This window comes from Doryrhamphus excisus, chromosome 5 (genome assembly GCF_030265055.1).
Source record: "Doryrhamphus excisus isolate RoL2022-K1 chromosome 5, RoL_Dexc_1.0, whole genome shotgun sequence".
Classification (NCBI taxonomy): Eukaryota; Metazoa; Chordata; class Actinopteri; order Syngnathiformes; family Syngnathidae; genus Doryrhamphus; species Doryrhamphus excisus.
In genome coordinates, this window is record NC_080470.1 from 18,142,362 (window position 1) to 18,167,341 (window position 24,980).

The 24,980-nt window shown below is 37.9% G+C and overlaps 1 protein-coding gene across 2 annotated transcripts in view; it reads left to right on the forward strand.

The window, feature by feature from the left end:
* xxylt1 (xyloside xylosyltransferase 1) overlaps nt 1-21,461 on the forward strand; it is a 28,772-nt gene extending 7,311 nt beyond the window's left edge. For both annotated transcript variants that reach the window (XM_058074387.1, XM_058074386.1), the window contains 4 exons: nt 1,625-2,164; nt 4,061-4,208; nt 10,033-10,165; nt 20,819-21,461. In XM_058074387.1, coding sequence (XP_057930370.1) covers nt 1,673-2,164; nt 4,061-4,208; nt 10,033-10,165; nt 20,819-21,215 — 1,170 coding nt within the window. In that variant the 5' untranslated portion in view covers nt 1,625-1,672 and the 3' untranslated portion in view covers nt 21,216-21,461. The remainder of the gene's footprint in view (nt 1-1,624; nt 2,165-4,060; nt 4,209-10,032; nt 10,166-20,818) is intronic.
* The last annotated feature ends 3,519 nt before the right edge of the window (nt 21,462-24,980 follow it).

The following is a 24,980-nucleotide window of genomic DNA, read 5'->3' on the forward strand; positions in this document are numbered from 1 at the left end:
ATGGAGGAAAAAGTCGAAAATGTATGAGAAACACATCTAAATATTATTAGGAAGAATAACATTTTAGTGGCATGAAGTTGAAATTATTCAAGAAAAAAACAAAACCAATAAAGCTGTAATTTCTAGAAAATTAGGTTGCAGGAAAAGTTATATAGTTATGACAAGAAAGCCTGATTCTACCTAAAGAACTTGAAATATTATGAGGAACAATAATGTAAATACAGTGGCTTTGCATTACAATAAGAAAATTCACAAAGAATATTGGGAATGTACAAGAAACTCAGTGAAAATTAGGGAAAAAACAAGCAAATTCATACTAATCATTCATAGTAGTGGTGTTGGCATAACACGACGATACACAATATTATCACATTACATTTAAGGAAATATAGGACTGGACAAACCGGCTTTTCAGAGTCACAAAACAATCCGGTTATTATGAACTAAACAGTCAGCAGTTCTGCTGCACACACTTGGCACTATATAGGCCGTAGACCATAAAGAAAGAACCGTGTAATTATAAGAATATTTAAATTCAAAATGTGGCTATTTAAAAAAAACATCTATTAAAAAAGTAACATAACAGCACCGTAAAATTGGGAAAAGTAACAAACAAAAGGTTATTCATTCATTAATTTTCGCGCTAACCACTTGTCCACCCGTGTAATTAACGTATTTCCCAGACTATAAGTGGCACTTTTTTTCATAGGTTGGCTGTTCCTGCGACTTATACTCCAGAGCGACTTATAAATGAAAAAAGTGTTTATGTTCCATAAACACTGGACACCTTTTCTGTTCATGTTTATTTTTTGTGTAGCTGAATAACCATTCTGTTCTATATTCTTTTATTAATGTTAGAACTTGCCTTCCAAGAGGACGTAATGTCTGTTTTGGTCAAGTAGTTGTCTAAGTAGTAAAAAATGCTACTTATACTCCAGTGCGACTTATGTATGTTTTTTGTCTGCCTAATTATGCATTTCTGGCCTTGTGCGACTTATACATCGGAGCAACTTATAGTCCAGAAAATACTGTATAAGAATATTTAATTTAAAAATGTGGCAATTCTAAAAAAAAAAAATCTATAAAAAAGTAACATAACAACACCATAAAAATTGGGAAAAGTAACAAATAGAAGGTTATCTTGACTCTAATACATATGTCTTTTGAAGCCAGTCAATAATACATTTGTTTAAAAACAAACTCACCGCTAATGGTTGCTAGCGCAGTAATGGAACCCGTGCAGTAGTTTCAATCAATGTCGTGCGGGAAAACGATTTGAACACGCCAGCCACGGCGATGAGCAGCAGCTAGCAAGGGCGGACACATGTTGTTCTTACCGGGCCGCGACCCTTCTTGTATCGAATACATGTATTGTTGCACCGCTAGTATAGACGCATGTAAAATACCTTGTTGATTAGCTTAAAAAGAACTACAGTTCTCATGATGCCAAGAGCGAGGAAGCAGAGAGTAGGCGGAATTGGACTCTACTATTACCTGTTTGGATATAAGTCATAAGCAATGATTGTAGTTTGATCTGACAAATCTTAAGTAACTTTGATCAAATGTAGAATTACTACAGCTTCAGAAATGGACTTTGTCTAAAAGTCAGTATTCTCTTTTTCAGGAAGAGGGCATCAAACGGTGACAGTTTTGCCTCCATGAGCACTCAGACATGGACCTCCTCAGGCTAGCATGCAGAATCATGGCCAGGGTCAGTACGTTCAGATCCTACCAGTGTGTGCTGCTCCTGGCCTGCTCGTTGGCCGTGGTGGCGTTTTACTACTTCGGCTCAGAGAATCAGAACTTCTCCAGCACCACCAAGAGGATCAAGCAGACTCAGTCCAGCCACAACGCCAACAGAAACGATGCAGACCTGACCATGGACACGCGGTTATCCCAGCTTCATGGACCTGAGGAGGAAACGGGGGAGAAAGACGAAGAAACCCCTGCCCGACGCTACCACGTTCTCATGATGTTCACTAAAGTGGACAAAAGCCGCAGCCTCCAGGACAAGTTCAGGGTGGCCATGTTGTCCATGGTGAAGCACGCGCATTTCTTGGAGGGGGAGATCCTGGTGCTTCATTTCGTCAGCGATCAACCCAGTAAAGAGCTGGGAGAGAAGATGCTGCAGGAATTCCTCACACATGCGGTCTTCAAGTATGAGGTAGGACCGTTATTGTGTACTTTATCCACACATACAGCACACACAGGAACTCTGCATTTGTCGAACCTAATAGATGCCATATATCAGGGGTGTCCTAACTTTTCCACCAAGGGCCACATCCTGACAAATGAAAGCTGTGTGGTATAAGGTCAAAAAGCGTGCAGTATTACATGACAACTTTTTGTTTTGTTATTTAGATTATTATAACTTTTGGTTAAAAAAAACAAACAAACAGATTTATAGTTAATACTGTTTATCAAACACAAGGGGGCAGTGTTGGCTAACGTTGGCATGGCGGCCTGTGCTGTGTTCAGTAAACCACCACATGGCATCATGGCACCCTTTTCATATCAAAATAATGAATGCCAATTGGACACGAGCTATTGTAGTAGTTCATAAGATGTTATGTTATTTGTGAGAGCATGAACTTTAAATATTTTTTAAATATTTTATTATGAGGAACTAACAAAACAATTAATAAAGTTGTAACTTTTGAAAAGTTAGGTTGTGGAACAAGTCCAGCATCCTGAAGTCGCCGCTTCACTGTTGATACTGACACTGGTGTTTGACGGCTACTATTTAGTGCAGCTGCCAGGTGACGACCTGTGAGGCGTCTTTGTCTTAAACTACACACTCTCAGATATTTGTCTGCATCATTTTTCTTTCCTTGTTAGACCCAATTTGTGCTATTGTTAAATATTTTTTTGTCTTTCATGATTCCAGTCACCCCTGGTTTAATTAATTGGTTACAGACCTGCCAGCGATAAATAAATTTCCACGATATAGGATTCCAAGTCAATAAATGGAATATTTTTGTAGTTGGAGCACGGAAAATCTGTTTATGACTTTGTAAATACGAGGGATTTATGTTGCCGATTTTGATACCAATCATCCATGAGTGAAATTGACTGATTCCGACACCGATCATATGGAATAATTCTTGTTTGTTTCTTTGTTTCTTTTTGCACAGTTGTGCAGCGTTTTTCTGTCCTTGTTAGACCCAGTTTGTGCTGCTCTCTGGAAACAATTGTTTGTGAAATGCATGAAAATGTGTTTTTCTTTGGTAAACAAAGAAATTTGCAAGTGATCCCAAACTTTTGAGCGGTAGTGTATGGTATTTGATTCACGGTTTTTTATTTTAAAATATATCCTTAGTCATCCATCATCAGCACACTTGTGCATTGTTTTTCTGTCCTTGTTAGACCCAGTTTGTGCTGCTCTCTGATGGGAGTAGTTAACAGCATGGTAAGAGATTTTAGTTTTAGTTTAGATTTTTAGATGGCTTTGCTAATAATCCATTAGCCTTATAAAATGATGAACTTGGATTAGGATAGGATAAAAATGTTTGTGAAATACATGAAAATGTGTTTTTCTTTGGAAAACAAAGACATTTGCAAGTGATCCCAAACTTTTGAGCCGTAGTGTATACACCTGTTACATAAAGCTAACACAAAGCTAGCTCTTTAAATACATATAAAATGTATTTTGTTAGCCTTTTATAAAACAAAAATGTCCCCTGCATTTTTTTACCTTTCCATAAGCGACCCTCAGTGGAAAAAGTTTTTGACACCCGTGATGTAATTCATATATATAAGTTTAGATATAATTCTAATCTTTCACTCTGTAACGTTGTGTATCCTTCAGTCTATGAAACGTCTGCAGAATATTTTGTATGTGTGTATATTAAAGCGCAGTAAACTACACCACCTGTGACTGCACGCCATTTTGGTCCACGGTGCTGAAACCAATGCACAGATGGAATCGTGCTCCCTCTGCTGGTGTAAACATGTCATCACACTTGTTGTTGGAAAGGTTTCAGTGACCATCCATCCAGTCCCGGCTTCCATTGTTTCTCCTGATGAGCGAAAAAAGTGACATGTGTTATTCTCCACGCAGGTTGTGTTCCACGATGTGGGGGCCCTCACACGCAGCCTCTTCCCCATTGTGGAGGCCATGCAGAAACACTTCAGCGCCGGCTCTGGAGCTTATTACAGCGACAGCATCTTCTTCCTGTCTGTCGCCATGCACCGCATCATGCCTGAAAGTAAGTCCCTTTCTGGCATCAATCATCAATACCGCTCATTAGGATGACCGGTGAAGAAATTGTATTTTGCCGTTCTTTCCTCTTATTTCAGTATTTCCTTTTTAAATCTTCCGTATTTTAACTTTCATCAAAGAAAACAATCCTTCAAGTGACGATGTTGACGCGGGGCGAGTGACAGGTAGTACAAAATCCCAGTTCTGCATCCGTCCCTCTCTCAATACCAGCCGACCGAAAAGTCATCCCTGCCCCAAAAAAAACGTTATGTACTCGATCAATCTGATCGTCAGTAATCCCTCGTCTATCGCGGTTTATCAGTTCCAGACCCAACCATAAGTTAGCGCATAGAAAACCTGTTTACGACCTTCTAAATTTGATTTTTAACACAATTAGAGCCCTTTACACATTAAATAACACCCCTATAGTCACCTTTAAACTACTATTACCCAATATAGTCCACATCTGAGATGCATTGGTTATGTTTTTATTTATAAAATATGATCATTTCTCAATGTGGCCCACAGTGGAAATAGTTTGGACACCCCTGCTTTAGATGCAGGCTGATATAATCTGTTGTTTTGGTGATATTGGACCATTCATTCATTCATTTTCTACCGTTTATCCTCACAAGCGTCGCGGGGGGTGCTGGAGCCTATCCCAGCTGTCTTCGGGCGAGAGGCGGGGTACACCCTGGACTGGTGGCCAGCCAATCCCTGGGCACATATAGACAAACAACCATTCACACTCACATTCATACCTATGGACAATTTGGAGTCGCTAATTAACCTAGCATGTTTTTTTGGAATGTGGGAGGAAACCGGAGTACGCACGCACGGGGAGAACATGCAAACTCCACACAGAGATGCCCAAGCGGAGATTCGAACCCGATCTCCTGAATGGATGGCCAACATGCTAACCACTCATCCACCATGTACTGTGGAAACTAAAATCAACATAATTGGATGGCAATGGAGGGTTCAAACCTGGCATATTCATTCATTTTCTACCGCTTTTCCTCACAAGGGTGGTGGGGGGTGCTGGAGCCTATCCCAGCTGTCTTCGGGGGAGAGGCGGGGTACACCCTGGACTGGTGGCCAGCCAATCACAGGGCACATATAGACAAACAACCATTCACACTCACATTCATACCTATGGACAATGTGGGAGGAAACCGGAGAGAACACGGGGAGAACATGCAAACTCCACACAGAGATGGTGGGATTGAACGCTGGTCTCCTTGCTGTGAGGTCTGCGCGCTAACCACTCGTCCACCGTGCAGCCCCGATGTCGGACCAACATTTGATTATCAATCTCCAGGGCAGCCCCAGTAGGAGTGTTTTTCTACTGTAAGTAGTTAACTTGTGGCGATGGAGTGTTTACGTACGCTTGTTTTCAAATGTAAGCGCACTGGAGCATTGTCGGGTTGATGGAAGGAGGCACGGCAGGGTGCTGGAAAATGCGGCCTTATTTTGAAATCCCAATGCTGTCAGGTGCGCTCCTCCGTGCAGCAATTGCCGTGCACAGCAGGAAGAGGCAGCACGGGCAGGTTGCTAAACGGCACGTGGCCGCCCCCTGAGGCCCCCGCGGAGTTCGGGAGGAAGCATTGTGTGTTTGTACCCTTTGTCCGCCTCTGTGATGGGTTGTTGTCATTCACCAGAAGTGATTGAACGGAGACGGGTACATCCTTGTCAACTCGACGCTGAATCAAAATAAAAACATTCTTTGACTAATGTCTTGTTGCACGCGTGCTGCTCAGAAAGCACAATGGCTTCCATCAGCCGCATGTGGTCAATTCGCTTCTAATCCTTTCTCCTCCGAGTGTCCCGGCACCAGACATGAAGCATGCGGCCTGATAAGTCCGATGCACAAAAGCAAAGTGACGTGTGCACACGGACAAGGATAGCACCCGTACCTTTTTGTTTGTTCGTTTTCACGGGAACAAATGGCGAGGAAGTGCGTCACCATGCATCAATAAGACTTTGTTCCCAATAGGGCTGCAACTAACGATTAGTTTCGCAGTCCATTCATCGAGGAATCGGTTAACCCCAGACCGGCGGTGTCCAGATGTTTTGCAGCGAGGGCCACATCATCTTGGTATTTTGTCGATATTTTGTGATGTAGTTGAAAAAACTTTTAGTATTCATTCATTCATTCATAGCGTCTTGGAAATAGAACATTCATACGGTGCAATTTGATGTTCAACCAAAATGTTCCAAAAAAAATACAGTGGAACCTTGGTTAGCGTCAGACTGTAACCAAAACGGATGCTAACCAGATCATTGTTTCCCATTATTCATTCATTCATTTTCGACCGCTTTTTCCTCACGAGGGTCGCGGGGGGGTGCTGGAGCCTATCCCAGCTGTCTTAGAGCGAGAGAAGTGGGGTACACCCTGGACTGGTGGCCAGCCAATCACAGGGCACATATAGACAAACAACCATTCACACTCACATTCATACCTATGGACAATTTGGAGTAGCCAATTAACCTAGCATGTTTTTTTGGAATGTGGGAGGAAACCGGAGTACGCGGTGAAGCCCACTTTTAGTATCACCTTCCTTTTTTTTTTTAAACCCATTTTTACAGTTTTTATTTATATTTTCCTAATATTGGAACTTTCTTCTTAAATAATATTAATTTTCCTATTGTAATATTATGACTTTATCCCCATATTAGACCTTTTTTTCCAACCTCATTTTCCAAAAACGACAACTTTATTTTTCTTTTGTTTCTCATATCACAACTAAAAAAAAACACTTTTTTTCCTGTAATATTTAAATCCTGTGAAAAAATTACTTTTTTTGTATTTATTTTACAAATTTATTCTTGTAAGTGCAATTTTTTTTCTCGATAAATTTCAACATTTTAATGAGTGAAATGTGACTTTCACTTTTGAGGCATTGCTAGCAAGTAAACAGCGGATCAGCGCTTGGGGGAGGACGGAGTTTACATATAAGGAAGCCCTCTGTGACATCACAAAGGAACAGTTTTACCATACCTTTTGGAATCGAGCGTTTTTTTCTTCTTTCAGTGCTCACGTCCAACTGTGAATACAACATTCTAAATAAAAATGATCTCAGCATTTGGGAAAAAAAATACAGAAAAAAATATCATAGACTGATCCAGAAATTTTAGGATTATTATTTTAGCGTGAATCACAGTATGAATGGAAACTGTGCACTTTAAAATCCAAAAACGATTAATCGAATACCAAAATAGTTGTCAATTCACTGGATAGTGAATTAATCATCGATTAATTGTTGCAGCTCTAGTTTCCAGGTGAAAACGCAAACTAAACTGATGAATTGTGTGCTTGAAAATCAACCTGGGAAAAGATGTCAGGCAACCAGCGATTTCAATCACTGATTTGCATAACAGCAAGGTGAGTCATAATAATCATACTAATAATATTAATAATTGGCTTGGAAGGAAACCGTTTTCATTGTTCCACGCGTCTCCCTCTCGAGGCATCAACACGCAAGGACTTGTAACCAACTTGATTTTCCGTCTTAGCTTAATTTGCTCTGATGGGACTACCTCCACACGGCAGCATCTGTTGGACATTCACCGTGGCTTGAAATGACACAATTGGATGAGGTTGGGCTGCTGACGGCAGACGGTAACCATGGTTGATACCGTTTATTTTCGTTGTTCACTCCCGCTATGCAGCCTCTCCTCCTCCCTATCGCCGCAGGGATCTCCAATGGCTCAGAGTAGCGAAGGGATGCTCAAAGCTAACAGCTGCTCCCCAGTGTAAAACAATGGAGCAAGCAGCAAGTTACAAACATAATAACATGAACGCTCGGGTTCAATAAACATGAAATTGTGTCCAGCGATATATAAGATAAAGAGAGCCGATACGTGAAAATGAATGTTGAGAAAATAAACAATCTTTGTAACCTCATGCATACTTAGCATCACAAGGATAAAATTGTTTTGTTTGAGAAAAATAGTGTCTGTTCAGTGTTGGTAAAAGCAGAAAACAACGACCCCACCCCCACGTCGCTGCAGTAAATAGGCTTTTAAGTGCTCCCATCAGGCGAGATATTACAGCTCTAATAAGATTGACCTACATTTTTCCTGTTTGATAACGGTGTACCCTTTTTTTTGTTTTTTCTGGTTGTTGCTGCTGCTGCCGGCATACGTAGGTGTCGTTCCACCATAATAGCTCCTCTCAACAGAACCAGCAGCGATGGCATTGTCTGACCAATAAACAACCAGTAAGAATGGAACCAAAAGCTAAGATGTCTTAATTCCGTTTGGCTTAGTAACAGGCGTGTCCAAAATGCGGCCCGGCGTGAACACTGAAAACTGTAAAGAAAAAAAAACAGTACAAATGACAAAATCAGCAATAATTTCATAAGAATAAAGTCAAAATATTAACTCATTTAATCCCAGACGTTTTTCAAAAACTGTCCCTGTCTTCATTTTGGATGATTTTAACTCTTATTTCAAGGCACACTGAATATGGTGTCCTTGGGCTTTACAGACATGATAAAAAAAAAAATAATAATATAATAAATAAATACCAAAAGAAACATTACACTCTTGTATTTCATCAGAAAAATAAAATATGTATTTCTACTTTTTTTCCGGTCTTTAGTAATCAGCAGTAAAACATAGGTAAGTAACATGGGGGGGGGGCAACTTTCACTTTCCGACTTTCACCCCAACCTCACCCTGCCTTGCTCCAGTTCGGTCATGCGAGTCACGGATCCAACATCAAGCCAACCTCATCAGTGTTGGAAGCATTTGGCACACCTCTTCCTGTTTTTTTTTTTGTAAAAAAAATCTCTATATTTTTTTTTTAATCTATTAAAAAACATAAAATATCAAATTATTTAGGGAGACTTAAGAACATTTTAGGCAGGCTCAAGACCCCCTAAAATAGGCCTAATGACGCCACTGCAACCAAGTAGTAGGCTAGTATTAGCCTGCTTTTGCCCTATTGTATGAAATTTGTCAGAGATTTTTTTTGTAAAAAAAAAAGTAATTAAAAAAAATTTAAATAAAGAAAATCAATATAAAATTATTTAGGGGGGCTGAAGACCTTCTAAAATAGGCCTAATGACACCACTGCAACCAAGTAGTAGGCTAGTATTAGCCTGCTTTTGCCCTACTGTATGAAATTTGTCAGAGATTTAAAAAAAAAATCAATTAAAAAAAATCAATAAAAATATCAAATGAAAAAAAATAGCCCTAATGACGCAACTGCAACCAAGGTTGGTTGTCTTTGCGCCGTCTGCGATCAATGTCGGCCAAGAGTCACAGAAGAGCTCCAACCGGACGATGCAAGCTAATTCTCCCTGTGGATTATGAAGTAGGGCAACATGGATGTGTCATCCTCCAGGTTCCAGTCCAGGGTGTACCCCGCCTCTCGCCTGAAGACAGCTGGGATAGACTCCAGCACCACCTTTGTGAGGATAAGTGGTAGAAAATGAATGAATGAATAGCAGCCTTTCCCCTTTTTATTACTTCCACACGCGGCTGATGAACGCCTCCCCTCCAAGGCGTCCTATCACGGGTAGAATAACTGTCTGGCTGTGTGTCCATGACACCATCACCCGCCGTTTCCCTCTTCTTTCATCACTATGCCAACTGAAAAACAAAGGAAGCTGAGACAATGACCAGATGAAGACTTGAACATCCTGCATGCAAACAAGCCGCCGTCGGACACACGCTTTCTTCCAAACCATCACTCGACTGACCTTTCATTTTGTATGTGTGTACTTATGACCTCCAACTTGCTGTTTTAAGCGGAATCTCGAAGCATACGCTCTGATCTCCTGAATGAAACGGCTGCTCAAACGTGTCACATGTTCTCGCAGGTTTGACGCGCATCGTGCAGCTCGACCTGGACCTGAAGTACAGAACCAACATCAGGGACCTCTTCCAGGAATTCCATCGCTTCGCAGCGGGAGCCGTCATCGGCATCGCCAGAGAGATGCAGCCAGTGTACAGGTATCCAAATTCAGTACAGTCAGAGATGGCTGTTATGATCTGTAACATCTAAACTGGTCACTAGGTGTCAGTAATCAACTCCTCCTACTACTGCCTCATTATGACACCGTTTGATTGTGTGTGTGTGTGTGTGTGTTTGTGTAACACACTCATTCCAAATTCCAAGCTCTTTGTTCCGCCAATATTTTCCCTTCCCTGTCCAACATAATAAGACAAACACAGCTCAACTGTTACTTGGCTGTTTTTTTCCCCCATCCAGACAGGGCATCAAAACAGGACGTGTGTGTGTGTGTGTGTGTGTTGGTATCTGGGAAGCGTAGTAGGACCATGTGAAGTTATTCTTGTAAAATTGCAAATTTTTTTCTTATAAGAAAATGCATTTTTTTCCTCTTAATATTTTGACTTTACTCCATACTTTTTTATTTTCCGAGTTTTTTAACTTTGTTTTTAAATATTTCTACTTTTTTTTTTAATTATGAGTTTATTTCCATAATATTTATTTCATTTCCATATTTTGACTTTATTCTAATGTCTATTTAATGTAATATATTTAATGTAAAATTTAATATTTCAGCTTTGTTCCACTAAAATGACAATATTATTCTTCATAATATTGGGAGTTTATTCTTGTAAAATTACAACTTTTTTTCTTGTAAGAAAATGCAATTTTTTCCCTCTTAATATTTTGACTTTACTCCTGACTTTTTCCCAACTATTTTAACTTTTTTTTAACATTATGAGTTTATTTCCATAATATTTATTTCATTTCCATATTTTGACTTTATTCTCACACTATAACGTTTTCCCCAACCAACCTTTTTTTCAAATTTTTACAACTTTAATTTTTTTTTTATTATTATGTTACATTTTTTTGATAACATAACTTTTCAGTCAAGCTAATTTTCCAAAAATTGCAGCTTTTATCATAATATTACAATTTTTGGGGAAAAACATATTTTTTAATGTAATATTTCAGCTTTGTTCCACTAAAATGACAATATTATTCTTCTTAATATTGGAAGTTTATTCTTGTAAAATTGCAATTTTTTTTCTTGTAAGAAAATGCATTTTTTTCCTCTTAATATTTTGACTTTACTCCTGACTTTTTTATGTTCCGACTCTTTAACTTTGTTTTTAAATATTTCTGCCTTTTTTTAATATTATGAGTTTATTTCCATAATATTTATTTAATTTCCATATTTTGACTTCATTCTAATGTCTTTATTTAATGCAATATATTTAATGTAAATTTAATGTAATATTTCAGCTTTGTTCCACTAAAATGGCAATATTCTTCATAATATTGGGAGTTTATTTTTGTAAAATTGAAACTTTTTTCTTGTAAGACAATGCATTTTTCTCCTCTTAATATTTTGACTTTACTCCTGACTTTTTTATTTTCCAACTATTTTAACTTTTTTTTTAAACATTATGAGTTTATTTCCATAATATTTATTTCTTTTATTTATTATTATCTTTTTTTTATAACTTTTCAGTCGAACTAATTTTCCAAAAATTGCAACTTTTATCATAATATTACAATTTGGGGGGAAAAACATATTTTTTAATGTAATATTTCAGCTTTGTTCCACTAAAATGACAATATTATTCTTCATAATATTGGGAGTTTATTCTTGTAAAATTGCAACTTTTTTTTCTTGTATGAAAATGCATTTTTTTTCTTCTTAATATTTTGACTTTACTCCTGACTTTTATTTTCCAACTATTTTAACTTTGTTTTTAAATATTTCTATTTAAAAACATTATACCTTTTTTATTATACCTTTTTTTTAAATATTATGAGTATATTTCCATAATATTTATTTCATTTCCATATTTTGACTTTATAGCTCTTTGTTCCGCCAATATTTTCCCTTCCCTGTCCAACATAATAAGACAAACACAGCTCAACTGTTACTTGGCTGTTTTTTTCCCCCATCCAGACAGGGCATCAAAACAGGACGTGTGTGTGTGTGTGTGTGTTGGTATCTGGGAAGCGTAGTAGGACCGTGTGAAGTGAGGTCAGCTTGCGTTGCAGCTGCTTACTGGAACAAACGCGTAGCCTGGTTGTTTCCTCCAGGGAGGGTTGATCATCTGTGCTGAAGGAACAATGGACTATTTAACTCAACGTAGTCTCAAGGTGGCTGAAGGAGAAGGATACTCTTATTCGTATTTGCATTCAGCGACATAGCCACAGTAGAAAACACATGAAAGGTAAAGTTGGATGTGCAAGAGATAATAGGAGTCCTGCTCATGTCATCCTGGTTTTCCTAGACCAGGGATGTCCACATAGTTAAAGGATGCTAATTTTTATTTTATAAAGCAACTCCTGTACTGTATATATGTTAAAACATTATATATGTTGGAAAAATACCTACATATCTTCTTTGTGATATTTTTCTGTATTTTTGCAGTTGACATTTTACCAATAATTTCCACTTTCTTCTTAATCTCTGTAAAACTTTGTCATATTAGGAATTTATTCCTGTAATATTATAACTTTTCTAATGTTCCAAAAATGACAAATTTTATCATAATATTACAATTTGAGGGGGGAAAAATGTATGTAATATTTCAGCTTTGTTCCACTAAAATGACAATATTATTCTTCATAATTTGGGGGGTTTATTCTTGTAAAATTGACACTTTTTTTAAATATTTTGACTTTAATCCTGACTTTTTTATTTTCCAACTATTTTAACTTTGTTTTTATCATAATATTACAAACACATTTTTAATATAATATTTCAGCTTTGTTCTTCTTAATATTGGGACTTATACTTGTAAAATTGCAACTTCTTTTTCTTGTAAGAAAATGCTTTTTTTTCCTTTTAATATTTTGACTTTACTCCTGACTTTTTTATTTTCCAACAATTTTTCTTATATTTCTACCTTTTTTACCTACTTTACTCCTGACTCTTTTTTATTTTCCAACTATTTTAACTTTGTTTTTAAATATTTCTACCTTTTTTCTTAATATTATAAGTTTATTTCCATATTTATTTCATTTCCATATGTTGACTTTATTGTCACACTATAGCGTTTTCCCCAACCAACCTTTTTTTCTAATTATTACAACTTTATTTTGTTGTTTTTTTATTATTATGTTATATATTTAGATTTATATGTTATATATTTATATTTATGTTATATACGTATTTTTGATAACATAACTTTTCAGTCAAGTTAATTTTCCAAAAATTGCAACTTTTATTATAATATTACAATTTGGGGGGAAAGAACATATTTTTTAATGTAATATTTCAGCTTTGTTCCACTAAAATGACAATATTATTCTTCATAATATTGGGAGTTTATTCTTGTAAAATTTGAAAAAAAATGTTCCTGTAAGAAAATGCATTTTTTTCCTCTTAATATTTTGACTTTACTCTTGACTTTTTTTATTTTCCAAAATTTTCCATATTTTGACTTTATTCTCACACTATAATGTTTCCCCAACCAACCTTTTTTGTAATTACTACAACTTTAATTGTTGTTTTTTTATGTTACATTTTTTTGATAACATAACTTTTCAGTCAAACTAATTTTCCAAAAATTGCAACTTTTATCATAATATTACAATTTTGGGGGGAGGGGGACATATATATTTTAATGTAATATTTCAGCTTTGTTCTTCAATATATAGTTTTTTCTTGTAAAATTTGAACTTTTTTATTGTAAGAAAATGCAATTTTTCTCTTAATATTTTGACTTTACTCTTGACTTTTTTATTTTCTAACTATTTTATTTTACTTTTTTCATATTTCTACCTTTTTTCTTAACATTATGAGTTTATTTCCATCATATTTATTTAATTTCCATATTTTGACTTTATTCTCACACTATAATGTTTTCCCCAACCAACCTTTTTTTCCAAATTATAACTTTATATTGTTGTTTTTTTATTATTATGTTGCATTTTTATAACATAAATTTTCAGTCAAGCTAATTTTCCAAGAATTGCAACTTTTTGTTCCTCATAATAGTCAAAGATTTATTTTTTTTAACATTTCACCACAAATGTTATTTTCTCTTCTTCTGGCTGCCAAAGTATTTGACTAATTGCTGCGGCTCGCTGCTCAACACACAGCAAATGTAGCTGTAGCCAAGTTAGCTAGTTTGGCTCGACAAGCGATGATGTGCATCCTCTCCTCTGGAGGCCTTTCCTGTTTTCCACACAGAGGCCTGTGATGAAGTCCTCATTGGGGTTCTAATGGACAGAATGTGATGCGGGACAATGCTTCCTCCCACCATTCACAGCACATCCTGCCACTGAAAGCTTCAATATTAACAAAGTTAAAAAAAAACAACTGCATTTTTCAAAAGCCCAAGAGACGAGATCCACTTACATAAGTGTCACAGATAACGCAATCAAATGATTTTGGTGTATTTTGAATGAATGTCTCACTGCCTGCTTTTAAAAAGACACCATTCCTTCAGAAGCAAACAAACTCGGTTAAGATTGTGTAACACGTCCCTCGGGAATTTGCTGCTTCTCGTCGGGAACAAAGTGGACGACACATTTGCCAGAGCTTGCAGCACAGAAGGGCTCTGTCACTTGTTGAGTTTTTTTTCCCCACATCCTTTCCGCCACTGTTATGTTGGCAGTGACGATGCGAGGCAAGACATGATAACATGATCTGTCCTGTTGGATGCTTAACAGAGTAAGCTAGAACACGGAAAGCTAAAGAACGCCATATAATGAATGATGCTGTTCACTTGTTTTTCCGCTGAGGACCACATGGTGAAAAACGAAAGGATGCAACGAAAGGATTTTCTTCAGCAACACATGTAGATATGCTAAGAAAAATCTAAACTAAAACTAAAATCTCTTACCATGCTGTTAACTACTCCCTTCAGAGAGCAGCACAAACTGGGTCTAACAAGGACAGAAAAACACTGCACAACTGTGCCGATGATGGATGACTAAGGATAGGTTTATAAAATCAAAAACCATTAATCAAATGCCATACACTACCGCTCAAAAGTTTGGGATCACTTGCAAGTTTCTTTGTTTACCAAAGAAAAACACATTTTCATGCATTTCGCAAACATTTTTTTTTCCATTTCGCAAACAATTTTTTTTCCATTTCACAAACATTTGTATCCATTTCCCAACCAATGAAAATGAATGAGATGATTTTCAAAGAAGGATGTCCATTTTTGCATAGAGGCCTACTATCAACAACTGTCAGTCCTCTGCATCAATCTCCTGGTATGGCTGCTAATCCAAGTTCATCATTTTATAAGGCTAATAGATGATTAGAAAAGCCATCTAAAAAATCCTAACTAAAACTAAAATCTCTTACCATGCTGTTAACTACACCCTTCAGAGAGCAGCACAAACTGGGTCTAACAAGGACAGAAAAATGCTGCACAACTGTGCAAGAAGAAACAAAGAAACAAACAAGAATTATTCCATATGATCGGTGTCGGAGTCGGTCAATTTCACTCATGGATGATTGGTATCAAAATCGGCAACATAAATCCCTCGTATTTACAAAGTCATAAACAGATTTTCCGTGCTCCAACTCCAAAAATATTCTATTTATTGACTTGGAATCCTATATCGTGGAAATTAATTTCATCGCTGGCAGGTCTGTAACCAATTAATTAAACCAGGGGTGACTGGAATCATGAAAGACAAAAAAATCCTTAACAATAGCACAAACTGGGTCTAACAAGGACAGAAAAACGATGCAGAATCTATTAATAAATCATGCTGGAAAAGCCATCTAAAAATCATAACTAAAACTAAAATCTCTTACCATGCTGTTAACTACTCCCTTCAGAGAGCAGCACAAACTGGGTCTAACAAGGACAGAAAAACAATGCAGACACATATCTGACAGTGTGTAGTTTAAGACAAAGACGTCTCACAGGACATTTCCAAGTGATCCCAAACTTTTGAGCGGTCGTGTATATTATATAAATCAAATATAATAATTCGTAAATGATTAGAAATAAATCAGAGTAAGATGTCTTATTGTGTGTTTTTCGGTCTGGATTGGTAGTTCACCCACTAATTTAAACATCACCACTTGCAACGCATTATACTGCTCTTATGAGTATTAAGTCAGACAAATGACTCTGTATTAAATATAAAACACAAGGCAGGGTTAAAATGTGTGTTTGTTTTATGCAACGTTGTTTCCCATGCGTTGTTATGGTTCTGTTCCCATGTTATGGTCACGGTGAGCCCTGATAGAATACATCCTTAGGCTCTCACATGAGAAAATGCTGTATCGGGCACGTACTCGCGGCGTCCGAGCGCTCCGCGGGGACTAGAACGCGGTGGAGCTGCAGCTGCTGGATGTGGGTCATCATCCTCCGTCACATGCTCCATTCTGCAGCAAGAGGGCAGGCGCGGCTGTTCATAAATTGGATCAATGTGCTTGTGCAAGTTAGAGGGTCATTCTATTTGTCGGCCATTGAAGCGCTGACCTAAATAAAATAATAACGTGAAGAGGTCCGTATTCAGACTTTCTTCTTTTCCATAAGGTAGCCATCACATTGTTAGACACTTCACTACCGACAAGAACCAGGAAGTGATCCTATTGCGTCAGTAAGTTTCTGGGTCAATATTGTGTTTTATTATGTTTGTATAATGTCAAATATGTATGTCAAATCATGCGTCGCTTCTTTTGTCGGTCAGACGTGCTTCTCACCATAACCCAGGGGTGTCCAAACTTTTTCCTGAGAGGGGTACAGAGTGAAAAATGAAAGGATGGCAGATCATATATTTTCTTCATCAACGTAATTCCCTAAATAATACAACTTAATATTGTTTTTTTTGGTTTGTTTTCTTGCATAACATTACAACTTTAAACTATATATATTTTTTCCTATTATGTTCATTTTTCAACCCTTTGTATTGATTTGTGGACTCCTATAGAGCAGCTACACACAATAACCGGCACAGAAAACTTTGCAGATCTTCCAGAATCTGCACCTATTCCAGCTGTATTTCCCTGGATTTGTGCTTTTTTTTTGATAACATAACTTTTCAGTCAAGCTAATTTTCCAATAATTGCAACTTTTTGTTTCTCATAATTGTAACAGATTTTTTTTTTTTTTTCCACCACAAATGTTATTTTCTCTTCTTCTGGCTGTTGGAGTATTTGACTTATTGCCGTCGCTAGCTGCTCAGCACACAGCAAATGTTACAACATTACAACTTTAAACAATTTTTTTTTCCATTATGCTAATTTTCCAACCCTTTGTATTGATTTGTGGACTCCCATAGAGCAGCTACACACAATAACCGGAACAGAAAACTTTGCAGATCTTCCAGAATCTGCACCTATTCCAGCTGTATTTCCCTGGATTTGTGCTTTTTTTGATAACATAACTTTTCAGTCAAGCTAATTTTCCAATAATTGCAACTTTTTGTTTCTCATAATAGTAACAGATTTTTTTATTTTTCAGATTTCAACACAAATGTTATTTTCTCTTCTTCTGGCTATTGGAGTATTTGACTTATTGTCGTAGCTTGCTGCTCAACACACAGCAAATGTTACAACATTACAACTTTATTGTATTTATTGTATTGATTTGTGGACTCCTATAGAGCAGCTACACACAATAACCGGCACAGAAAACATTGCAGATCTTCCAGAATCTGCACCTATTCCAGCTGTTTTTCCCTGGATTTGTGCTTCCCACCGAGACAGTCTGTTTTAAGTTATTCCACCCATGTCCCGCCTCCGATTGGTCACATGACCAAAGTGCTTCTGAACGACGACCGAGCCCCACTTTCTAATATAGTGGGTGTACAAGTTGATAATAAATGAATAAAGTCGTTAGAGAGCGAATTGAAACATGTTTAGGAGCTACTGTCAGTTCTTGACCCCTGACCCCAGACATGAGGGCGTCGCGTGGCATGTCCGAAATTAATGCACTATTCCGGGTGAGAGCATGCTGCTTCAAAAAAAGAGATATTTCATGTTCAGATTGCTGGGAATGGGGCGGCACGACGGTCGAGTGGTTAGTGCACAGACCTCACAGCTAGGAGACCAGGGTTCAATTCCACCCTCGGCCATCTCTGTGTGGAGTTTGCATGTTCTCCCCGTGCATGTGTGGGTTTTCTCCGGGTACTCCGGTTTCCTCCCACATTCCAAAAACATGCTAGGTTAATTAGCCACTCCAAATTGTCCATAGGTATGAATGTGAGTGTGAATGGTTGTTGCCACCAGTCCAGGGTGTACCCCGCCTCTTGCCCGAAGACAACTGGGATAGGCTCCAGTGCCACAACGACCCTTGTGAGGAAAAGCTAATGAATATGATAATGATAATGATAATGAATGAATGAATGAATGAATAAATTCCAAATGGCTGCGATGTAACAAATTCAACACTCTGCCTTCCTTACGGGATCTAACACATCCATGCTAGTTTCAGTGGACGGTAATCCCTCATTTATCACTGTGAATTGGTTCCAGACCAACTGTGATGAGTGAACTTGCACAAACTGAAGTTCCTTATTTATAAATTGAATATTTTCTGAACTTTAGAGCATAGAAAACTCGTTTTCATCCTTTTAAATATGGTTTATAAGATTATTGGAGACCTCTAGACATGACATAATACCCCTATAGTCACCTTTACACTCTTATTACCCAATAGAGTAAACATAATAAGAGTAAATAAGACATAAATGTGTAACCTAGGGGAATTGAGGGGTGGGGCGGTGATGGTGGAGGGGGTAGACCAGAAGTGACATTGAGAGTTCCGGGTACTCCGGTTTCCTTCCACATTCCAAAAACATGCTAGGTTAATTGGCGACTCCAAATTGTCCGTAGGTATGAATGTGAGTGTGGATGGTTGTTTGTCTCTATGTGCCCTGTGATTGGCTGGCCACCAGTCCAGGGTGTACCCTGCCTCTCGCCCAAAGACAGCTGGGATAGGCTCCAGCACCCCCGCGATAGAAAATGAATGAATGAATGAATTGCCGGGAATTATCAAATACAGACACGCCCATATAAGGAAGTCTGCTTCTCTATGACATCACAAAGGGACGGTTTTGCACCGCCCTCTAAAACCAAGCGTTTTGGGCCATGCCAAACATTTGGAATGAATTGATAAGGAAAGCAGAGGTTCCATAGTGCTGTACTGTACACTGGAATGCCACTGTCCACATAGCAAAGGTTATTGAAAGAGCGTATGTCATGTGCCAACGTCACCGGTGGGATGTTGGCAGGGGAGGCTGCTGACTGGGCAAGAGCCTCTGGCGCTCCCGCACACCCGCTTGCTTCCTGTTTTGGCCACTCGGCTGCTTGTTCAGCACAAGGACATGAGAGCGGAGTTGCCCTTTGCGTTTATGAACGTGGCTAAAGAAAGATGATCATAAAACTGAATTTTAATATTTTAATTTTTAATAATATTTTTTAGTTATTAACTCATAATAATACAGGCTTAATTGAATAAAATTGCTACTTTTTTCTCATTAGAATATGACTTTTTTCCCTTTTTATATTTGACTTTATTCTTAATTAATTAAGAATTAATTAAATTAATTTTATTTTAGTTTTTTTTTTAATTCCCCAACTATTTCATGTTTATTCTTGTACATTTTCTTCTAATATTTATTACTTTATTCCAAAATAATTTTGACTTTTTCTGGAGCCTAATTTTAAGAAAGTGACAACTTTATTATTTGTTTTGTTTTGTCATAATATTGCAAATTAAATAATGTTTTCCTTTCAATATTCCAACTTTGTGCTACTAAAATGACAATATTGTTTTCCTGGAGCGGCACGGCGGTCTAGTGGTTAGCGCGCAGACCTCACAGCTAGGGGACCAGGGTTCAATTCCACCCTCGGCCATCTCTGTGTGGAGTTTGCATGTTCTCCCCCCGTGCATGCGTGGGTTTTCTCCGGGTACTCCGGTTTCCTCCCACATTCCAAAAACATGCTAGGTTAATTAGCTACTCCGAATTGTCCATAGGTATGAATGTGAGTATGAATGGTTGTTTGTCTATATGTGCCCTGTGATTGGCTGGCCACCTGGGTGTACGCCCGAAGACAGCTGTGATAGGCTCCAGTAGACATGACAAAACACGACTATAGTCACATTTATACTTTTTTTTATTAACAACATATTGCGCAACTGCAGGGTCTTGAGACACATGCTAACTCGCAAACTAGAGAGCTAGCGACCTAAACGGTAGCCTTCAAGTTATTTCCTTTAAACTTAAATAGCCAAAAACTTACCACTTCCACACTGATAGGGAGGATAACTATTAACAGTTATTTAACCTTTAACATGAACATGAATCAAACGTAATAATTTTTTCTGGGTACATGATACCATACAGCATCCATATCAAACTTGCGCGGGCCGCACTAACATTAAACTTTCATATCAAGGCGGGGGCCTCAAACTAGTGTCCTGCGGGCCACATTTGCCCCACGGGCCACGTTGTTTGAGACCCTTGTTTTATATTGTGAGAATGGCGTGGGTCACATATCAGAAAGTGCCCTCAATCCACACTTTGGACACCCCTGCCGTCGCTGAATGATGAGTGGCCCATGGGCGTGTTTGTGTAAACGGGGTAGTTCAGTCCTCGCCGTTGTGGTGGAGTGGTGTCCCGTTGGAAGATATCTGATGGATGCTCTGCCTGTTGACTGTTTGTCATCTCCCCGTCGCATATAGACACACGTTCTGGCAGTATCGCAAGGACAACCCCACGACCAGAGTGGGCGAACCGCCGCCCGAGGGTCAGCCTGGCTTCAACAGCGGCGTCATGTTGCTGGACTTGGCTGCCATGAGGAACTCTGCGCTCTACAATCAACTGCTAGAACCCACAAACGTAGCCAAACTGGCTGAGCGGTACAGCTTCAGGGGCCACCTCGGGGACCAAGACTTCTTCACCATGATCGGCATGGAGCATCCGGACTTGTTTTACTCTTTGGCGTGCGGCTGGAACCGTCAACTGTGCACCTGGTGGAGGGAGCACGGATACAGGGACGTCTTTCAGTTGTACTATGGATGCGACGGACCCGTTTATATCTACCACGGCAACTGTAACAGCGCCATTCCTGATGACTGATAGGTACGAGACATTCACGGTTCGGGAATGGCAATGACGATGTTTTTCCACACAGTACACAGTCTGTCCTTGCCGGTCGAGGCGCTACGGAGACGCTTTTCCCCGCCGGCAGTACTGCTTTATTGTTGCTACGGTACGTGTTCATCATTTTTGACAACTTTTTCTGCTTTGTTGTACCATCAAAACGCCAATGGGTGCACGGGTGTTTTTTATTGTTCCATGACAGATTAAAAAAAATTACCTTAATGAGAAATTTGGGTTAAAAAAAAAAACAGCAAAAATTATAAAAATCACAGCTGGAGCACAGGTGTTTTTATTGCTCCATGACAGATTAAAAAATTAATATTTAATAAGAAATTTGTGTTAAAAAAAACAGCAGAAATTATAAAAATCACAGCTGGAGCACGGGTGTTTTTATTGCTCCATGACAGATTAAAAAAATTTAATATTTAATGAGAAATTTGGGTTAAAAAACAGCAAAAATTATAAAAATCAGGTGTTTTTATTGCTCCATGACAGATTTAAAAAAATTACCTTAATGAGAAATTTGGGTTAAAAATAACAGGAAAATTTATAAAAATCACAGCTGGAACACGGGTGTTTTTTATTGCTCCATGACAGATCTATAAAATTTACCTTAACGAGAAATTTGGGTTAAAAAAAACAGCAACAATTATAAAAATCACAGCTGGAGCACGGGTGTTTTTATTGCTCCATGACAGATTTAAAAAATGTTATATTTAATGAGAAATTTGGGTTAAAAAAACAGCAAAAATTATAAAAATCACAGCTGGAGCACTGGTGTTTTTTATTGCTCCATGACAGATTTAAAAAAAAAATTATATTTTATGAGAAATTTGGATTAAAAAACAGCAAAAATGATAAAAATCACAGCTGGAGCACAGGTGTTTTCTATTGCTCCATGACAGATTTAAAAAATTTACTTTAATGAGAAATTTGGGTTAAAAAAACAGCAGAAATTATTAAAAATCAGCAGTAATTTTACAAGAATAAAGTCAAAAATTAGGAGAAAAGTGTTGCAATGTAATGAGAATAACATGATATTAATTTTTGACTTTTTTGATCATATTAATATGAAACAAACCCAAACAACGGGTTGGTCTGCAACATTTGAGAAGAACTATCCATTACTGTTTTCCAAAGTCATGAAGATAGTAGGTCTGCTTTCATTGGCTGCTCAGGAAATAAACACATATTCACATGTGAGAGGCTGAAATCAGAAGATATTTACCTTCGGAAATCAAAACGTTATCCATCCAATACCAAAATAGCTGCTGATTAATTGGCTCATCCATTAATTATCCCTTCATATTTCAGCAAAACCCTGTATTGATGGTCACATTTTCAGGATGTGACGGATAAACATGTCCGCCAAAATGGATGTCGCATTAATCTTGGAATACATGCAAGCTCTTGTCCTGCTTTGATGGAAATGACCGAAAAGAAGCCATACGGGATGCAGATAGCAGTGGAGAAGATGAGCTACAGAGCAAACCACGGGGATCTTGTTGGCCAACAAAGAACCGACAGTGAGACGTCTGAGTATGCCGTCTCAAGTGTTCGTCCGAGACATATCACCGCCAATGATGTGCAAGATATGGATTCAAAATGAACGACTTGGAGGATGAAAAGTGTCCACGCTGACCCGGGAGGATGACACATAATATATGACTCCATCTCACCGGAATGAGGTCTCCATGTTGCCCTACTTCATAATCCACAGGGAGAATTAGCTTGCATCGTCCGGTTGGAGCTCTTCCGTGACTCTTGGCCGACATTGATCGCAGACGGCTCAGAGACAACCAATCTTGGTTGTGGTAGCGTCATTAGGCCTATTTTTAAATTTGATATTTAAAATTTTGTTTTATTGATTTCTTTTTTTTTTTTACAAAAAAAATCTCATACAATAGGGCAAAAGCAGGCTAATACTAGCCTACTACTTGGTTGCAGTGGCGTCATTAGGCCTATTTTAGGGGTCTTCAGCACCCCTAAAATGTTCTCAAGTCCCCCTAAATAATTTGAACATTTTTATTGATTTTTATCTTATTTTATTATTTTTTTATATATAAAAAAATCTCTGACAAATTTCATACAATAGGGCAAAAGCAGGCTAATACTAGCCTACTACTTGGTTGCAGTGGCGTCGTTAGGCCCCCTAAAATGTTCTTAAGCCCCCACAAATAATTTGATTTTTTTATTGATTTTTTTTTAATTTATTGATTTTCTTTTTTACAAAAAAAATCTCTGACAAATTTCATACAATAGGGCAAAAGCAGGCTAATACTAGCCTAATACTTGGTTGCAGTAGTGTCATTAGGCCTATTTTAGGGGGTCTTCAACACCCCTAAAATGTTCTTAAGCCCCCCTAAATAAATAGATATTTTTATTCATTTTTTAAAAAAACTTTATTGATTTTTTATTATATAATTTCTCACTGTCCACTGGAATGGTTACAGAGCTTGCAGTGTAGATTGTGTGTACTTGTGTACATTTGTTCAAAAGTGGTAAAGTTATATCCCGGTTCTTGTTCTTTAGTTGTTTTTTGGATTTTTTTGAATATCTACTACATTCATTCATATCCTGTGCATCTCCAGGGGACTGTTTCATGCCCATTGGGCATGAATAAAGCCCACCCTGTCCTCATAACCTAGTGATGCCCCTACTTGGTTGCATAATGTTTTTGTTTAATGTTACTAAAGACCATGATGGTGGACAGCGGAGCCTCATCAGTGACCCCATTATTTGTACACTACCGCTCAAAAGTTTGGGATCACTTGGAAATTTTGGGGGCTTTTTCTTGGCAGTCCTGCTATGAAGTCCAGCATCCTGAAGTGGCCGCTTCACTGTTGATACTGACACTGGTGTTTGACGGCTACTATTTAGTGCAGCTTCCAGGTGACAACCTGTGAGGCGTCTTTGTCTTAAACTACACACTCTCACATATTTGTCTTCTTGCACAGTTGTGCAGCGTTTTTCTGTCCTTGTTAGACCCAGTTTGTGCTATTGCTAAGGATTTTTTTTGTCTTTCGTGATTACAGTCACCCCTGGTTTATTTAATTGGTTACAGACCTGCCAGCGATAAATTAATTTCCACGATATAGGATTCCAAGTCAATAAATTGAATATTTTTGTAGTCGGAGCACAAAAAATCTGTTTATGACTTTATAAATACGAGGGATTGATTTTGCCGATTTTGATGCCAATCATCCATGATTGAAATTGACCGATTCCGACACCGATCATATGGAATAATTCTTGTTTGTTAATTTGTTTCTTCTTGCACAGTTGTGCAGTGTTTTTCTGTCCTTGTTAGACCCAGTTTGTGCTGCTCTCTGAAGGGAGTAGTTAACAGCATGGTAAGAGATTTTAGTTTTAGTTTAGATTTTTAGATGTCTTTTCTAATCATCTATTAGCCTTATAAAATGATGAACTTGGATTAGCAGCCATACCAGGAGATTGATGCAGAGGACTGACAGTTGTTGATAGTAGGCCTCTATGCAAAAATGTACATCCTTCTTTGAAAATCATCTCATTCATTTTCATTGGTTGTGAAATGGATACAAATGTGTGTGAAATGCATGAAAATGTGTTTTTATTTAGAAAACAAAGGAATTTGTAAGTGATCGCAAACTTTTGAGTGGTAGTGTTTGTGGCTGCACACTGGAAGGGGCGTTGCAAAAGAGGGAGAGAGTCAACCAATGTTGGTTTTTCCATTTTCTGTCTAATTTCACTTTGGTGTAGCAA